Genomic DNA, 15998 nt, shown 5'->3' with positions numbered 1-15998 from the left:
GAGGATTAGTGAGTGTCAGAGCCCCAAACCAAGATGAAGCTTTGAGCATCCACAAATGAGTCAACTCCTTACTGCTGGAATCAACTTATAATAAAGTGCCTCAAGCAGCAGAAAAGGGTGAATGCTGTGGAAGAAGATGAGGATTTGCAGAGGACGAAGGCTCAGCACAGTAATGCATCATAAGGAAGCAGAGAGAACAGCTGACATCTTAATACAGTAGCATAAAACTCTCCAAGAGCAAGGAGGCCCTGAGTGGAACTCCCAAGAAAGCTGCTGACCAATGCACGCACCCCCATTTAACAAAACTGATTCAATAAAAAGCCAATATACTAACACAGCCATTCCCATACTTTACAGTAGGACAAAAAGCATTGTAAAAAAACAAAAGAAAGCAGTTAAGACAGCTCTAATGTGTTGCATGATGGACATGCATTGCCACAAAATCTTGTGTCATTCAATTCAGTTTATTTATATAGCGACAAGTCACAACAGAAGTCATCTAAGGGCACTGAACAGAAACATTCATACACAGGTGCTGGTCATAAAATTAGAATATCATGAAAAAGTTCATTTATTTCAGTAATTAAATTCAAAAAGTGAAACTTACATATTATATTTATACATCACACACAGACCGGTATATTTCAAATGTTTATTTCTTTTAAAGTTGATGATTATAACTGACAACAAATGAAAATCCAAAATTCAGTATTTCAGAAAATTAGAATACTAGAATACTATGAAAAGGTTCAATACTGAAGACAACTGGTGCCACACTCTAATCAGCTAATTAACTCAAAACACCTGCAAAGGCCTTTAAATGTTCTCAGTCTAGTTCTGTAGGCTACACAATCATGGGGAAGACTGCTGACTTGACAGTTGTCCAAAAGACGACCATTGACACCTTGCACAAGGACAGCAAGACACAAAAGGTCATTGCTAAAGAGGCTGGCTGTTCACAGAGCTCCATGTCCAAGCATGTTAATAGAGAGGCGAAGGGAAGGAAAATATGTGGTAGGAAAAAAGTGCACAAGCAATAGGGATAACTGCACCCTGGAGAAAATTGTGAAAAAAAAAAAACATTCCAAAATGTGGGGGAGACTCACAAAGAGTGGACTGCAGCTGGAATCAGTGCTTCAAGAACCACCACGCACAGACATATGCAAGACATGGGTTTCAGCTGTCACATCCCTTACGTCAAGTCACTCTTGAAAAAGAGACAGCATCAGAAGTGTCTCGCCTGAGCTAAAGACAAAAAGGACTGGACTGCTGCTGAGTGGTCCAAAGTTATGTTCTCTGATGAAAATAAATTTTGCATTTCCTTTGGAAATCAAGGTCCCAGAGTCTGGAGGAAAAGAGAAGAGACACAGAATCCACATTGTTTGAGGTCCAGTGTCAAGTTTCCACAGTCAGTGATGGTTTGGGGTGCCATGTCATCTGCTGGTGTTGGTCCACTGTGTTTTTTGAGGTCCAAGGTCAACGCAGCCATCTACCAGAAAGTTTTAGAGCACTTCATGCTTCCTGCTGCTGACCAACTTTATGGAGATGCAGATGTCATTTTCCAACAGGACTTGGCACCTGCACACAGTGCCAAAGCTACCAGTACCTGGTTTAAGGACCATGGTATCCCTGTTCTTAATTGGCCAGCAAACTGGCCTGACCATAACCCCATAGAAAATCTATTGTGAAGAGGAAGATGTGATACACCAGACCCAACAATTCAGAAGAGCTGAAGGCCTCTATCAGAGCAACCTGGACTCTCATAACACCTGAGCAGTGCCACAGACTGACCGACTCCATGCCACGCCACACTGCTGCAGTAATCCAGACAAAAGGAGCCCCAACTGAGTATTGATGCTGTACATGCTCATACTTTCATGCTCATACTTTTCATTTGACCAACATTTCTAAAAATCCTTTTGTTATAGGTCTTAAATAATATTCTAATTTTCTGAGATACTGAATTTGGGGTTTTCATTAGTTGTCAGTTGTAATCATCAACATAAAAAGAAATAAGCATTTGAAATATATCAGTCTGTGTGTAATGAATGAATATACAAGTTTCACTTTTTGAATAGAATTACTGAAATAAATAAACTTTTTCATGATATTTTAATTTTATGACCAACACCTGTACATTATAAAAGCCAATTAGTACAAGTTCCCTATCTAAGGAAGCCAGCAGATTGCGAAGAATCTTCACTTCATCGCAGTCTCCCATCCTGAGCAAGCACAAAGTTGTACTCAACATTTTTGACACCTTTGGTTCATTAAGTTTGTAAAACCTATGGACACAAGTTCCAGTCATAAATATATTTTGTGTTTGTAAATCAGAGCGCATCGTTGGGAATTAAGTTTAATAACCTTTGCAAAATAAAATGGCTGAGAATTTCTGTTTTAAGCACGTGTAGATAGGAATGTGTGTGTGTGTAAGAAATATTTGCATTTGTAAAAAATAATTACAAGTTACAATTTTCAAGAGTTATAACTTGTAAGTACGAATTTTGACGATATGTTTCTTCCTCTCAGCTGATTGGTCAATGTCAAGTCAATCACAAATTTATCAATCCAATCAGAGAACAGCTGGGTTTGGCTGTTGGGGTGGCTCTTTAACTGAGCTGCAGGTCCTGAAAGAGTAGTACATTTTGAAGATGGAGGACAGCACCTCAGTTTGGAAAGAAAAAGTTTACGGCTGACAGGGCTGTTGATGCGACAACTAGTTCAAACGCAGCTAAGACCTAAATATATTGCTACAGTTAAATCACTTCTTTTTTTTTTTTTTTTAAATCAGTTAAATCACTTTTAATCTTCAATATGTCAAAGGAGTTCATGTGAACACTATTTTACAAACTTAAAATGAAACTTTGCTCTTATCGGTGTTCAGAAGTTAGCTCAGTCTTGTTGGAAAACTTTATTTATCAAAACTCAGTCTGTTCCAGAAACATTCCTGTAGGTGGATGCAGATGGGGAGAAAAAGAATATCCAGTCTTCCATAGATGTGTGCCTGTGGCAAAATTTTCTTTTGCCAATAATTGCATCATTATAATTTAACAATTACACAGAAACACAGCAAATCCTGTTCTCCAATTATATAATGCTGAATTAATAAACATGTATGCATGCTCTCTCCCACTAGCAAACAAAAATTGCAAAAAAAAAAATTATAAAAAATATGGCAGATTGCAAAAAGGCTTCCACTAGGAATAAAATATACAGAAATACACAGTGGAGTTGAGAAAATACAACATTTCCCGTGGAGTTTCTACTGAGAAACGAAGATAAATGTCATGAGACTTACAGCTGCTTGCCAGGGTTCAGCGAGCCTGCATCAATTTCCCGGTCAATGTCAGTGCGTAGATACTCCAGGGCACCATCATCTCCAAAAGCACCCCACTCCGTATTTACACACATCCGGCCCTCATCACCATCTATCACCTCAAGGTTCCTCATCTGCTCCATGTAGCAGGCGTTGGTCCCAGTGCCTTCAGGGAAGTGAGGTTACCATTAAAGTTATTGTTCAACAACAACAACAAAAAACTAAATAAGTAAAAACTAAAACATTACTTTAGTCTGACATGTTTAAAACTTCTTAAAGATAATGCCATTCCAGGTCATATTTTTTTTTTTTATTGTGTGTGCAGTTTTCAGTTGCATTAGCACACAAAGGCTGTATTAAGAAACAAAATCTCCTGCTCTTCATCACAGACTCATCTTAAGCAAGCATAAAGGCAACAGTGGAAAGGAAAAACTCCCTCATGAGGAAGAAACCGCCATCAAAACCAGGGTCAGGACAAGTGGCCATCTGTTTTGAGCAGCTTGGTTTGAGAGGACAGGAAGGAGGAACAGATACACAATGGCAGGTCGAGAATCAAATGTTAAGATAGAAATAGAATCAAATGAAAACTAATTTTAACAATTCATTTTAAGAAATTAGGTATATTTGTCCTCTAGTAGTCTAAGTTTAAGGCAGCATAACAAGCCAACCCTAACTATAGGATTTATCAAAAAGGAAAGTCTTAAGTCCAGTCTTAAAACTGGACAATGTGTCAGCCTCACGAACAGAAACTGGAAGCTGGTTCCACAAGAGAGGAGCCTGATAACAAGTGCTTAATCTGAGCCGGATCCTGCCGGAACAAGATCCGGGAACTCTCTCATTTTGACAGGCTGTGCTCCGGCAACTGTTTGCTTGGATCCGGCAACTCAAATCCCCGTCCCTAAAAATCCAAAGTCATTGCACATTTTGATTTTGATTATTTATTAAAAATACAATAAAAGGAGATGCTGCTCTTGGCCCGGCGGACTCAGCCTGTGGTGTGGCTTTTCTGGCTACAGCAGGTGCACCAGCTTGCTCACACGCTCCTGCCCAGCACAGATGTGGATGGCATGTCTTGCGGGGATTAAGCGGATTCTTCCAACACATTCAGCAGCGTGCTCTGTGAACATTACGCACAGTAGCATCTCCAGACAGTGCTACAGAGTGTGCACAACTGCTGATGTGAACTCACGCATGCGTTTCAGACATAATAAAAAAAGCTTAGCTACAGTAAAGAAAAAAAACAAGAGAAATATTTGATGTGTATTATTCACATTAATCACGTATCAAAACAACCGCGTTAATTTGTCAAAATAACAACGATCAAAATGTCGAAAAAAAACCAATCCAATTTACTTTCATAAAATAAGTGGATGGATAGATTGTCCTTAGATGGACAATTGAGAAGGCAGTCGTAATTCAAGTTGGAGCAGCAGGAGCAACAACGTGCAGGAATGAATTCAGTGGAGAAGAGTTGGTCTCAGAATCGTGAAGTGTGTGTGTTGGGGGGTGGGGGGGAGGTAGGACGCTTGACAGGATCAGACCTGCTCTATTCACACACGACTTCTTGTTGCTCTCTAAAATAGTAATTTAAGTGTATACAAATGTAGGTAATTGTTGATGTTGAACAACCCGTTAAAATAGGCTACATCAAAATGCAGGAAATCGCATCTACTTTATTCAAAAATGTAAAGGGGAGGAGGACCCACAAGCCCCCTCCACTTCCTCCCTCCACCACGATTTTGGTCAGCCACGCTCAGTCTGCCACTCCACCGAGACGGGAAGACTGAGCGGAGCAGACCGAAATCAGACTGCCTTCTCCGGACTGAACAACAATAGCACACCGCTGAAGCCACGGAGCTCGAATGTCCAATGTAAAACTAACTTTATCGCAGTTTAATGTGGTGCTATGGCTCTGCAGACATTGCACGTTGCCGTCTTGCTTTGTGGCGTTTCTAGTGTAAAATACTTCCACACAGTAGACATGTTTTGATGAAAAGTTGGTTAGCCATTAGCCACAGTGCTACTGCATGTTGTAGCTGGCTACAAACTATGAAATGAATTTCCTGAATGTGAGACGGGTCTTATTTCTCTGGGTTCATGAGACACGCCTCCATTCAGGAAATCCATTCCATAGTTTGAAGCCAACTTGCAGAGCAGATGGCACATAATAATAAAACATGTAAATAATAATCAACATGTTGACTAATCTTCCTTGGAGTGGCAACTTTAGCTGAGTTGAACACTATCCATTGGGATTCAGGTAACAATGATGTTGTGGAGTTGTGCCCAGCCTGCAGGTGTTCCATCAAATCTGAAGTGGAGGTCTTCATCGCTGAGACTTTTAACACCAGAACACAACATGCATTTCACCATATTAGTATTGTCCTTCTTAAGCACATATTCAAAATAAAATGTAAATCCTCTCAATGCCATCAATCTGGCTGAGTGAGTTATACATGGTCACTGATGTGAGCAGGACCCAGGGCTTGCTGCTGGGCAGAATTCATCTAGAAGTTAGTTTTTTTTTTTTTTTTTAATTATCATTTCTTTAGCTTGTGGAGGAAAAAAAAACTCAAGTAAAATGTTAACAATAAATCATTTATTTGCAATCTAATTACTGCATTAATGAAACTACTGGTAATATATTATTTTACAGGAAAAAGTAATCAAGTTTCACATAATTGAGTTAGTCTGATGGTAATATCAGGGCAAATACATGCTTGGGAGTTAGACTGTGGAGCATCATATTCTGCCTACAAGAAGACATTCTCTTTTCAGTTCAACACAACAATAAAATCCCCGCATGCAGGTGTGGAAGGTACAAGCCCTGGACTGGACTGCTGCAGTTCTCATGTATCTCACAGTGAAGTGTGTGGGCAGTAAATGAAAGAAAACTTTTGAAGGTGAAGACACATAATACTGTGCAATTTCAGATTTGTTTGCAGGCAAAATAATATATACTTGGAATCCTCCCAGAAGAGCCAGCTGTAGAAAGAGATGTCTGGGCCTCCCTGCTCAAGATGCTGCCCCCGCGACCCGACTTCAGAACAAGCGGATGCTTGATTGGTTGATGGATGGATTGATAGATGGATGGATGGATGAAACAATAACTGAATTTGTGAACACCACCAAAAATGTAAGATTCATTTTATATGCATTTATTTATTGTCTGTACTTTTTTATATATTAAACGCGAGACTTGCATCATGAATGTAAAGCTGATAAATCTGCAGTAACTATGTGATGCCATCACGTCAACATGGGCCAAAATCACAGAGAAAGGTTTTCAACAACTTGGTGAATCAAGGTGTACCTAATAAAGTGGCTGGCGAGTGTTTATTTAGGGAGACACACAATGCTGTAAGCTGACTCACCGACTATAAGACCAATTTCACAGTGATGATCGTCATAGCCGCAGGTCATCATGGTTCCAACTGTGTCGTTGATCACGGCCAGAATGTCAACGTCAAAGTCCTGCAATCAGAATCTGTTTAGATGTTTACATTAAAAACAACACACTCTTTACAATTACAGAATTAAATCATACAGTTTCCTGACAAATCTGGCCATGTTTTAGTTTCAAACAAATCTAGGAGGAATTTTACAGTTTCATTATTTATCTTGAGTACTAGTACTTTTTATTGGCTGATTTTATTAGTCATCTTTTCTCTAGTCAATTGTTGGTGGCTGTGTTTGAAAGCTCCCAGCAGGAGGTTCATCTAATCATCGACCAGCTGATCACCAAGGTGGATGCAGAGGCAGCTTTGACTATCAGAAAGAACATTTCCCTACCATTTGAGAGGGGTTGAACACTTCTACTCTGGAGTTGCCCCTGGTGAGAGGCTCAGAGCAGGGATGGATATACTTGTTGCCCCTGGCCTGGGAACGCCTTGGGATTAGCCCGGAGGAGCTGGCTCAAGTGGCTGGGGAGAGGGAAGTTTGGGCCTCCCTATTTAAGCTGCCCCGCAACCTGACGCCCAATAAGTGGAAAAAAAAATGGATGGATGGATGGATGGCCACACTGCTTAAAACTATAAAAACTCTTGCAAACCCTTGCTTAGGATCCATTGTTTTACAGAGTTTTCATGTAAACAGAGATTTCAAAAGGGTCTTATATACTTTTGCTGTTTTATGTATTTTATTGTCCTTTATTTATTTTTTTTGTATATTTGATGGCAAAGAACTTTGTTAAACCTCAGTTGTTTTAAATGTGCTATTCAAAATGAGGGATGATTTTAAAGTAAAGCAAGAACTTCTGTCCATTTGGGCTAAGAAGAACCTCTGATTGACCCTTTGGTTTATGAAGCTGGATAAAGTCGGCCCTTGGATTCAGTAAAAATGTTTGTTCGCCTTGAAACAAATGCTGATAACTGTACAGGCTCAGAAAAAAGCCCCAAGAGCCCCCGGGCTCTCATAAAGTCTGATTTGAATTATCTGATTTTTCTGAGTATGTCCCCAACTACAGTCAGCGAATTGAAAAACTGGCTTAGATTTCACAAACCAAAAGAAGAATGAATAAGCTGCTCTATTAAATAATCAAAATCCAACCACTGACTGGCAGAAGTCATCGTAATTTGATAGCTGATACGTTTTCATACAATAATAAATAAAAGTATTGCTTCATGAGCCACTTTTTTTTTGTTTACCCCTCGTTTTTTGATGGATTTCCTCAAAAGGTTGACAACTTCCTTTCCCTCTACTCCAGTTGCTCTGAAGCTTTTGGTCCAATATATCAGAACACTCTGCAGGGAAGAAAAAGAGAAAGCAGAGTAAAGACTGAGCACTTGTTTTATTTCAGTCTCACATCAACAACTTGTACAATTATTATTTTTTTAAGTAAACAAGCAGTACGCTGATGTCTCCTGTCGATGAGGGATTTGAATAGTGAATGTTTGTAGTTTTCAAGATGGGTGTACTTCAGAACTGGAACTGAACAGGGAATGTAAGTAAACCTTAATGTTTTTGGTATAAGTGGGTAGGAGTTACACTGTGGAAAAAATAAAAGTATGGTAGCTTATTTTTGTTTTTTGTCTTGTCCCAGGCAGTGCAAGGTTCCTGGTGGGTGGGGAAAGCTATTTTATCCACGACCAGGTGCAATGATGGAGTCAAGGGAGTCTAAACACAAGCCAGTGGTGGCCTTGGCCACTAAAGATGAATCTTCTGCCACCCCAAGGGCCACCCAAATCATTCAAGGAAACTATACTAAGCAATATAAAAATGGAAAATATAGTGAATGGACTGTACTTGTATAGCGTCTTTCTATTTTATCAAGATACTCAAAATGCTTTACACTACAATCTGTGCCCTCATTTACTCATTCGTACAGAACTCTACTAGATCTATACAAAGAATAATCAGAGCTTTAGGTCACATTCATACACCGATGGGACACACATCAGAGGCAATGAGGGGTCCAGTGTCTTGCCCAGGGACACTTCAGCATGTGACTGCTGGTGGAATCAAACCTCCAACTCTCCCATTGGAGGATGACTGCTCTACACAGCTGCCCCTGTTTTAGTTTACTTCATAGTTTCCAATAAAGGAAGTTCTGTACACTCATGAAAATGATGAAATGTGTAAATGGCGCCTTAATTACAGTATAAACATTTTCTTTTTTTATTTCCTTACTTTTACTATTGCTCCTTATTACTTTCAATGTGCAACACAATCAAATCATGACTTCACGTCAATAATGAGCAACTTTGTGTGTTTTGTTTCTGTCTCAGTCTGCAGCAACCACAGACTGTCCAGTGCACCAATCACGCACTGCAGCACTGAAATTAATCCATTTTGCAGCATTTCAGCACTTTTTTTCTGCACATTACACAACTACCTATTTGTCTGAACATTGTTAATTAACATTCCTGTTTATGAACAAGGGAATTTCCTGCATCATAACAGCTTCTTTTCAAAACCCCATAACGATTATAAAGCACTTGCACATAAATTCAAGCCTAGGGACATTACAAAAAAATAAAGCAGAACACGTCGATAAAGTCAGAGGTTTCATATATCCTGCAGCACTTGAGTGTTTATAAGAAATATATGCAGTCTAAACACAAGTAGTTATGCTAATTTTTCTAAACATGGTGTCCTGTTGTAAGTTCTCAAAGGGACGATGCAGCAAACTTTACAGGCACAAAATTTGAATCTCTTATCAAACTAGTAAGTGAAGCAAGTACATTCATCTCTACTCACAGAAATGTTCATTTATTTTTTTCCCAGCAGAACAAGAGTTGACCTAGAGGTATATGAATGTTGTCTTTTATTTACCTGTTCATTGAATAAATTTTAAAGCAGAATGAAGAGAATTTTTGTGAAGTGTTGGAGAAAGTTTATTGTATTTTGGTTCTGAACTGATATCACAAATTTAAATAGTATAAGATGCACTGGTCATGGTGGAAAATGTGCTCAGTGAACATTCTTATTATTTTTAGTTTAAACTACAATTTTATTGTATCAAAATGTATCTGCATTTAGACTTTACAAAAAATAAAGTGAAGGCTGCAACAATTAAAGTTTCTTCGACAATAAACAGGTAATTTATTTTCACGTCCCACCATATTGTGTGCGAATCAGAGCTTGCAGCAGAAAACATTCAGACAACAGCAGGAGCAACACTTTCAGGACAAAACCCATTTGAGATGTGACAGATGTTGAACTGTGCTTGTTGGTTATTCAGTTGTCCCAATAAGTCATCTTCAAAGGAGTAATTACTTAAAGAGTGCCTCCATCAGACTGCTAGAAAGAGACTGTGGAGAGAAAAAGAATCAAGCTAACGAACTAATCCAGTTGTCATACGTGCTGGTGTGTAAGAGCTGGCTTAAGCATTCACAGTCTGTCAAAGGAACATTCACACTGGCATTTACAGCTGTGACTAAACACTGCACTTGTGAATGAGCATCTGTGCTCACATTTAAAGTCCAATGCATCAAACAATCTGAGTAAATGAATGAACGAATGAATGAACGAATGAATGAATGAACAAATGAATGAATGAATGAATGAATGAATGAATGAATGGCAAATAAGTGATATTGACTTAACAAAACAATGGGAAAGTCCATCCTAGTTCTAGGTTTTTGAGGGTTTTTTATGTATTGGTCATAATTCAAATAATCTGGTCTTTTAACTGTTCTAATATTATTTAAATCTAGTAAAATATACATATTCTACTGTGATTATTTAATAAACAAAAATGAAGTCAAAATACAAAATAAGTGTGTGAAAAACTAAGTTTACCCCAGGATTCTTACCGCTCCACATTTTCCTAACAGAGCACTACGCAGGAGGACTCGCAGTTTTAGTTCTTTGAATTTAACAAGATTATGACTAGCTGTACCAGAGGGCAGGTATTCAGGAAAACTAATGGACGTGAAGGATCAGCCAGTGGGTGTGAAGGTCCAACCCAATGACTATGATTGACAGCCAAAGTCATTCTGCTGAAAAGTGGCATTATGAAATAAATACGCTATCATGAAAAACATAATTATGAAATAAAAGAATAAAAATGATTTTTTTTTCTTATTTCATAATGTTTTATTTAATTAATTTTGAGCATTTTGGTGTTGCAAACTAGTTATGCTGCTATAGACTAAAGACTAAAATTAGACTACTGGAGAACAAAATGACCGCATTTCCTCAACTGAAGTTACAAATGAAAACAAATGAATAGTTTGTATTCGTAAATACAGTACTACCCCATTTATCGCGGGGGATCAGTACCCTGAAGCCCTGCGATAAGTGAAAAACCGCAAAGTAGGAATAGTAGTACAAGTAGTAAGTAGTAGTTCTATGTCGTATAGGCTTCGCCCTTTAAGGCTGTTGATGACGGGTTTATCCCGTTATGCGCAAGCATCATACTGAAAAAATTAGTCCACGCCCACCTGCTGTGTGGGCCCCACCCGATCCGTATAAGTTACATTAAGAGCGGGTAATCGGCTCCCATTTTTCTTCAGCAAGCTAATATAAAACAACTGACCTTCAACGAGATGTCCAGCTCCAACACCATCCGCTTGTGTCCCTCCTGCAAGACCGGTTGCTTGCTCAGCTTCGACCGGCATGACACCTGCGAGGGATGCCTGGGTCCCCGCCATGTCGCCCGCGCTTCCTCCTGCCGCCTCTGTGACGAGCTTCCACCGGAGGAAAGGCAGAGGAGAGCAGCCTTGTTTAAGGCTACCATCGAGGACTGCCTGTCCGTGGCGGGAGACTGCTCGCTGGTCGACGCCATGGATTTCTTCGACGCCAGCTCTCGGAGTGAATCGGATGATTCCTCTGGGACCGGTGACGTTAGCAGCAGCCCCGACGCTCGTTCCCTCCTGGGGAGCGCAGTGTTGGAAAGAGGGAGGTCGAGCGGATGCTCGACTCCCCCGGGGTTTCCCGCCTCAACGGCCACACCGCTCCCTGCCGTCGGCGCACTCCTCTCGGAGCTGCCCGCCATTATCCGGGAAGCTGCTAACGTAAAGGGGCTCTCCGTCCCCTCACCCCCCCCCCCCCCCCCCCCCGCTCAGATCGGATGATCTTGCGGGAAGGTTTGGCTCCACGCCGGCTCGCCGTCTTGATCCCATCTGGCCTTGTTTTCCAGCGGTGACATCGTACTGGAACGAGGCCGCAGTCGGTCCTGGTAGGTTAAGGGCGCCAGTCTCCACTTACGCTCCGATCACCAGAGTGGAGGGGTTCACCGAGCGGGGCTATCCCTCGGTACCCCCCCTTGAGCCAAGCCTCGCGGAAGCCTTCGGAGCGAAGCTGTCCAGGTTGGAGCAGCGTCCCGTCCCTCTGGGGAAACACAACCAGGCGGTGACCGCGCTCTCCAATCGAGCCCACCAGTGTGCTTTTCAGGCGGCCGCAGCTAGCAACAACATGGCGCTGCTAGCATTTAGCATGTCGAAGAGGCTGGAGGCCGCAAACCTGACCGAGGAGACAAAGAGCTCCCTCTGTAAGACGGCAGATGCCATCCTCAACATGTGCGCCGCTTCCACGGTTTGCCTGTCGAGGATTGCAGCGTGGATGACGTTGATCCAACGATCCACCTGGCTTCGTCACTCTCCCTTGCTGCCGGAAAAGCTGCACAAGGATGGAGGGCCCCATCACGTCGGACGCGCTGTTCGGAAGCAGCTTAAAAACCATGCTGGCGAATTCGAAGCAGTCGGAGGAGATGTCGGAAGCTGTGCGCCATCTCATCAAGCCGCGCGACTCATCCCGTCCCCCGGCCTGCTGGAGAGATCGTCGCGAGCAGAGGCAGAAACATCGGCGCTCCACGGCCGCAGCAGCTTCGTCTCGCTCAGCTCCATCACCAGCCCCACCCGTCACAGACCACCCCTCCTCATTCCGGCAACCTGCACTTCAGCGTTTCCCCAGAGATCGCCTGCAGACGGCGCTCGGGGCAAACAAATCGCAGAGCTCACGGGGGAGAAGATTTGAAAAATTACGGTCTGCGGAGGATGTGTGTATAAATGACACAGAAGTTGAAATAAATGATTTTTCAATGATCAAAGTGTCTGTTTTTAGCCAGTCTGTAAGCTCGGATGAGCTCACAGCCGCTGCACACACATCCTCCACACATAAAGAGCCGGTGTCCTTAAATAAAGGTTTTTTAAACCCACCGCCGCTCCAACACATGACGAGACGCTCACTCGACACTACGGTAAGCGAAATAACTCGTTATCAATCAGACCCGCACGATCATCACCCAAGTGGTGTTAAACGCGCACCCGAGCGAGGCAAGCAGCCTCCATCCAAACGGCGCTGTGTTGATGATGCACGCACAGCTGCCCGGCGCTCACCGGCTCACATCGGTATAAATGTGGGACCGCAGGCCGGGTCCGGCGGAGGTCCCCGCTCTCAGCGAAAACAACACACGCCTCACCTGAGCAAACGCGAGCGGCCGTCATCCACCGCGTCTCAGCGATCGGCAGCTCACGGCGGCATAAGCGTGAGACAGCTGAACGAACCCGGTGACAAGCCCCGCCCCCAGCGAGAGCGGCGCGCGTCCCTCCAGAGAAAACATGTGCTCCCGCGAGGCTCGCAACCTTCACTCCGACAGCACGGAGTTGATGAAGTCACGCCCTCCGCCTCTCAACGTTCGCACAGCGACGTTAAACGTGCAGCCCCACGACGTCATCAGCTGGCACACGCTTCGCCTCAGCACACACCGGCCCACCCAGACATGAAGGTTGGTCCGCGATCCAGACGCAGCGCACGGGCACGTGCAGAACAGCCCTTTCGAGGAAGCCTCGCCTTGGGTCACGCGGAAAACATTTCCGCGACGCATGACGGCGGTCGAGGCGGCGGATTGGATGACATCCGTTCAAAACACGGCGCATCACTTAAACGCACGTCCACTCCACGAACGTTATGCAGTGGCTAAAAACATGCTCGCCGGACAGATGGATGGACAGAGTGTTATGCAAGGGTTACACGCTGCAATTTGCAACCCGACCCCTTCCATTCGGAGGAGTTATGGAGACGGTCCTGTCATCACCAGACCAAATCTCAGCCTTAAATGCAGAAGTTCAGGAGCTTCTGATAAAAGGCGTAATCTCCAGAGTTCCCAACGGAGAGGAAAACACAGGGTTTTACTCACGCTACTTCCTGGTCCCCAAACGGACCGGAGGGATGAGACCGATTCTGGATCTGTCAGCTTTCAACAAAGCGATCATGGACAGACCGTTTCACATGCTGACAACCAGACAGCTGTTGGACAACATCCAGAGAAACGACTGGTTTGTTTCCATCGATCTAAAAGATGCTTATTTTCACATACCGATCATCCCAAAACACAGGAAATTTCTGCGTTTCGCCTTTCAGGGGATGAAGTATCAGTACAACAGGCTGCCTTTCGGGTATTCCCTCGCGCCTCGTACGTTCTCAAAGTGTGTGGAGACAGCCCTGCATCCACTGCACAGAGCAGGGATGAGAATTTTGTTTTACCTGGACGACCTGCTGCTCCTGTCACACTCCAGACAGGAGGCGCTGATGCAGGCTCAGGTGCTGGCATCACACCTGTTAAATATGGGCTTCGCCATAAATTGGAAGAAAAGCTCGATTTTCCCGGCCCAGACAAAACAAAAGAGACAGATGTTCACTGCCCCTCCCTCCGTGAGAACAGACCTCCGACACTGGGGAAACATCCCGGTTCTGTCAGGGGAAGTTCCCATCAGCAGACCCGCGTCACACGTGTCAGTTTTCACGGACGCTTCGCTGTCAGGCTGGGGGGGGACATACCTATCTCAAGCAGTAGGGACACTGTGGCCCCACCACACATCAGCCCACATAAATGTCTTTGGAGTGTCGCACAGTGCTGAATGTGATTCAACACTTTGCTCCCGTGCTACAGAATCAACACGTGTTGATTCACTCAGACAACATGATGACTGCTGTGTACATAACCATCAAGGGGGTGTGCGTTCAGCCCAGATGTTACACATTGCGCAAGCTACTGTGTTGGGCTCACCGAAACCTGCTCTCCATCAGAGCAGTTTACATACCCGGTGTTCTGAACAGAGGGGCAGATGTGATGTCCAGGGGCGGCCCACGTCACGGGGACTGGACTCTCCATCCAGACCTGACGGTTCAGACGTGGCAGAAGTTTGGCAAAGCAGCTGTGGACCTGTTTGCAACACGAGAGATCGCTCAGTGTCAACTATGGTTTTCCCCTGAGCCCGCGAGACGATCCTCCGCTGGGGATGGATGCATTTGCTCACAGCCCGTGGCCCAAAACGCTTCTGTATGCGTTTCCCCCACTTCCTCTGATTTTACGGTTCCTGAACCGAGTTCAGGAGGAGGGATTGACAGCTCTTCTGGTGGCTCCCGAGCACGTGAACGCACCATGGTTCCCAGTCATGCAACGTCTGTTGTCGGGTCGTCCGTGGAAACTGCCGTAGAGGGAGGTCACTCTCCTTCAAGCAGGAGGAGCAATCAGGAGTTACTCAGAAATAGGTCAGCACCTGTGGGTCTGGCCGCTGAGCGGTCCCGCTTAGAGAGGATGGGTCTCCCGCAAGAGGTAGTGCGCACAATCCAAGATTCACGTGCTGCATTTACCACAGCTCTGTACACATCAAAGTGGACTGCTTTTCAGCGCTGGTGTACAGAGAAAGGTGTAGAGGCCACCTCATGCCCATTAGACGGCGTGTTGTCTTTTCTACAACAGCTGATGGATAGGAAGTTGGCATTCAGCACGATTAAAACGTACGCTGCAGCCATCTCTTCCTGCCACGAAGGGTTCGGAGACAGAACAGCTTTTAATCACCGGCTAATGGAACGGTTTCTAAAAGGTGTACTGAGACGTAGGCCTGTTTCACGCCAACTTGCTCCACAGTGGGATTTAACGCTGGTCCTGCGAGCCCTGATCAAGCTCCATTTGAGCCTCTGGATCAGGTTTCACTTAAATTTTTGTCTCTTAAAACAGCCCTGCTGCTGGTTTTAACATCCGCTAAGAGGGTGAGTGATTTATCTGCCCTCTCTGTCGCTCCGTCATGTCTCAGAATTCAGGCTGACAGTAGTTCAGCTGATTTAAGACCAAACCCAGCTTTTATGCCTAAAATCATCACGAGCTCTTTTAAATCAAGAGCGATATCATTGGAGGGGTCCCCCCCCCCCCCACAGATCAGAAGAAGCATCTTTTCATCTTCTCTGTCCGGTGCGGGCGTTGACGTGTTACATAGCGCGCACAGCTGTAATGCGT

General features: G+C 43.9%; 1 protein-coding gene across 1 annotated transcript in view; it reads right to left on the bottom strand.

Moving 5' to 3' along the window:
* Window positions 1-15998, bottom strand: part of LOC119414075 (hexokinase-2) — an 82150-nt gene that overhangs the window by 37733 nt on the left and 28419 nt on the right. The window contains exons 5-7 of the mRNA XM_037681193.1: window positions 7963-8058; window positions 6691-6790; window positions 3299-3482 (exon numbers count right to left, since the gene is read on the bottom strand). Coding sequence (XP_037537121.1) covers window positions 3299-3482; window positions 6691-6790; window positions 7963-8058 — 380 coding nt within the window. The remainder of the gene's footprint in view (window positions 1-3298; window positions 3483-6690; window positions 6791-7962; window positions 8059-15998) is intronic.

The sequence above is a fragment of the Nematolebias whitei genome, chromosome 8 (genome assembly GCF_014905685.2).
Source record: "Nematolebias whitei isolate Nwh7 chromosome 8, NemWhi1, whole genome shotgun sequence".
NCBI classification, from domain to species: Eukaryota; Metazoa; Chordata; class Actinopteri; order Cyprinodontiformes; family Rivulidae; genus Nematolebias; species Nematolebias whitei.
The sequence above is the reverse complement of the archived record's forward strand: the minus strand, read 5'-3'. Positions and strand labels throughout refer to the sequence as shown.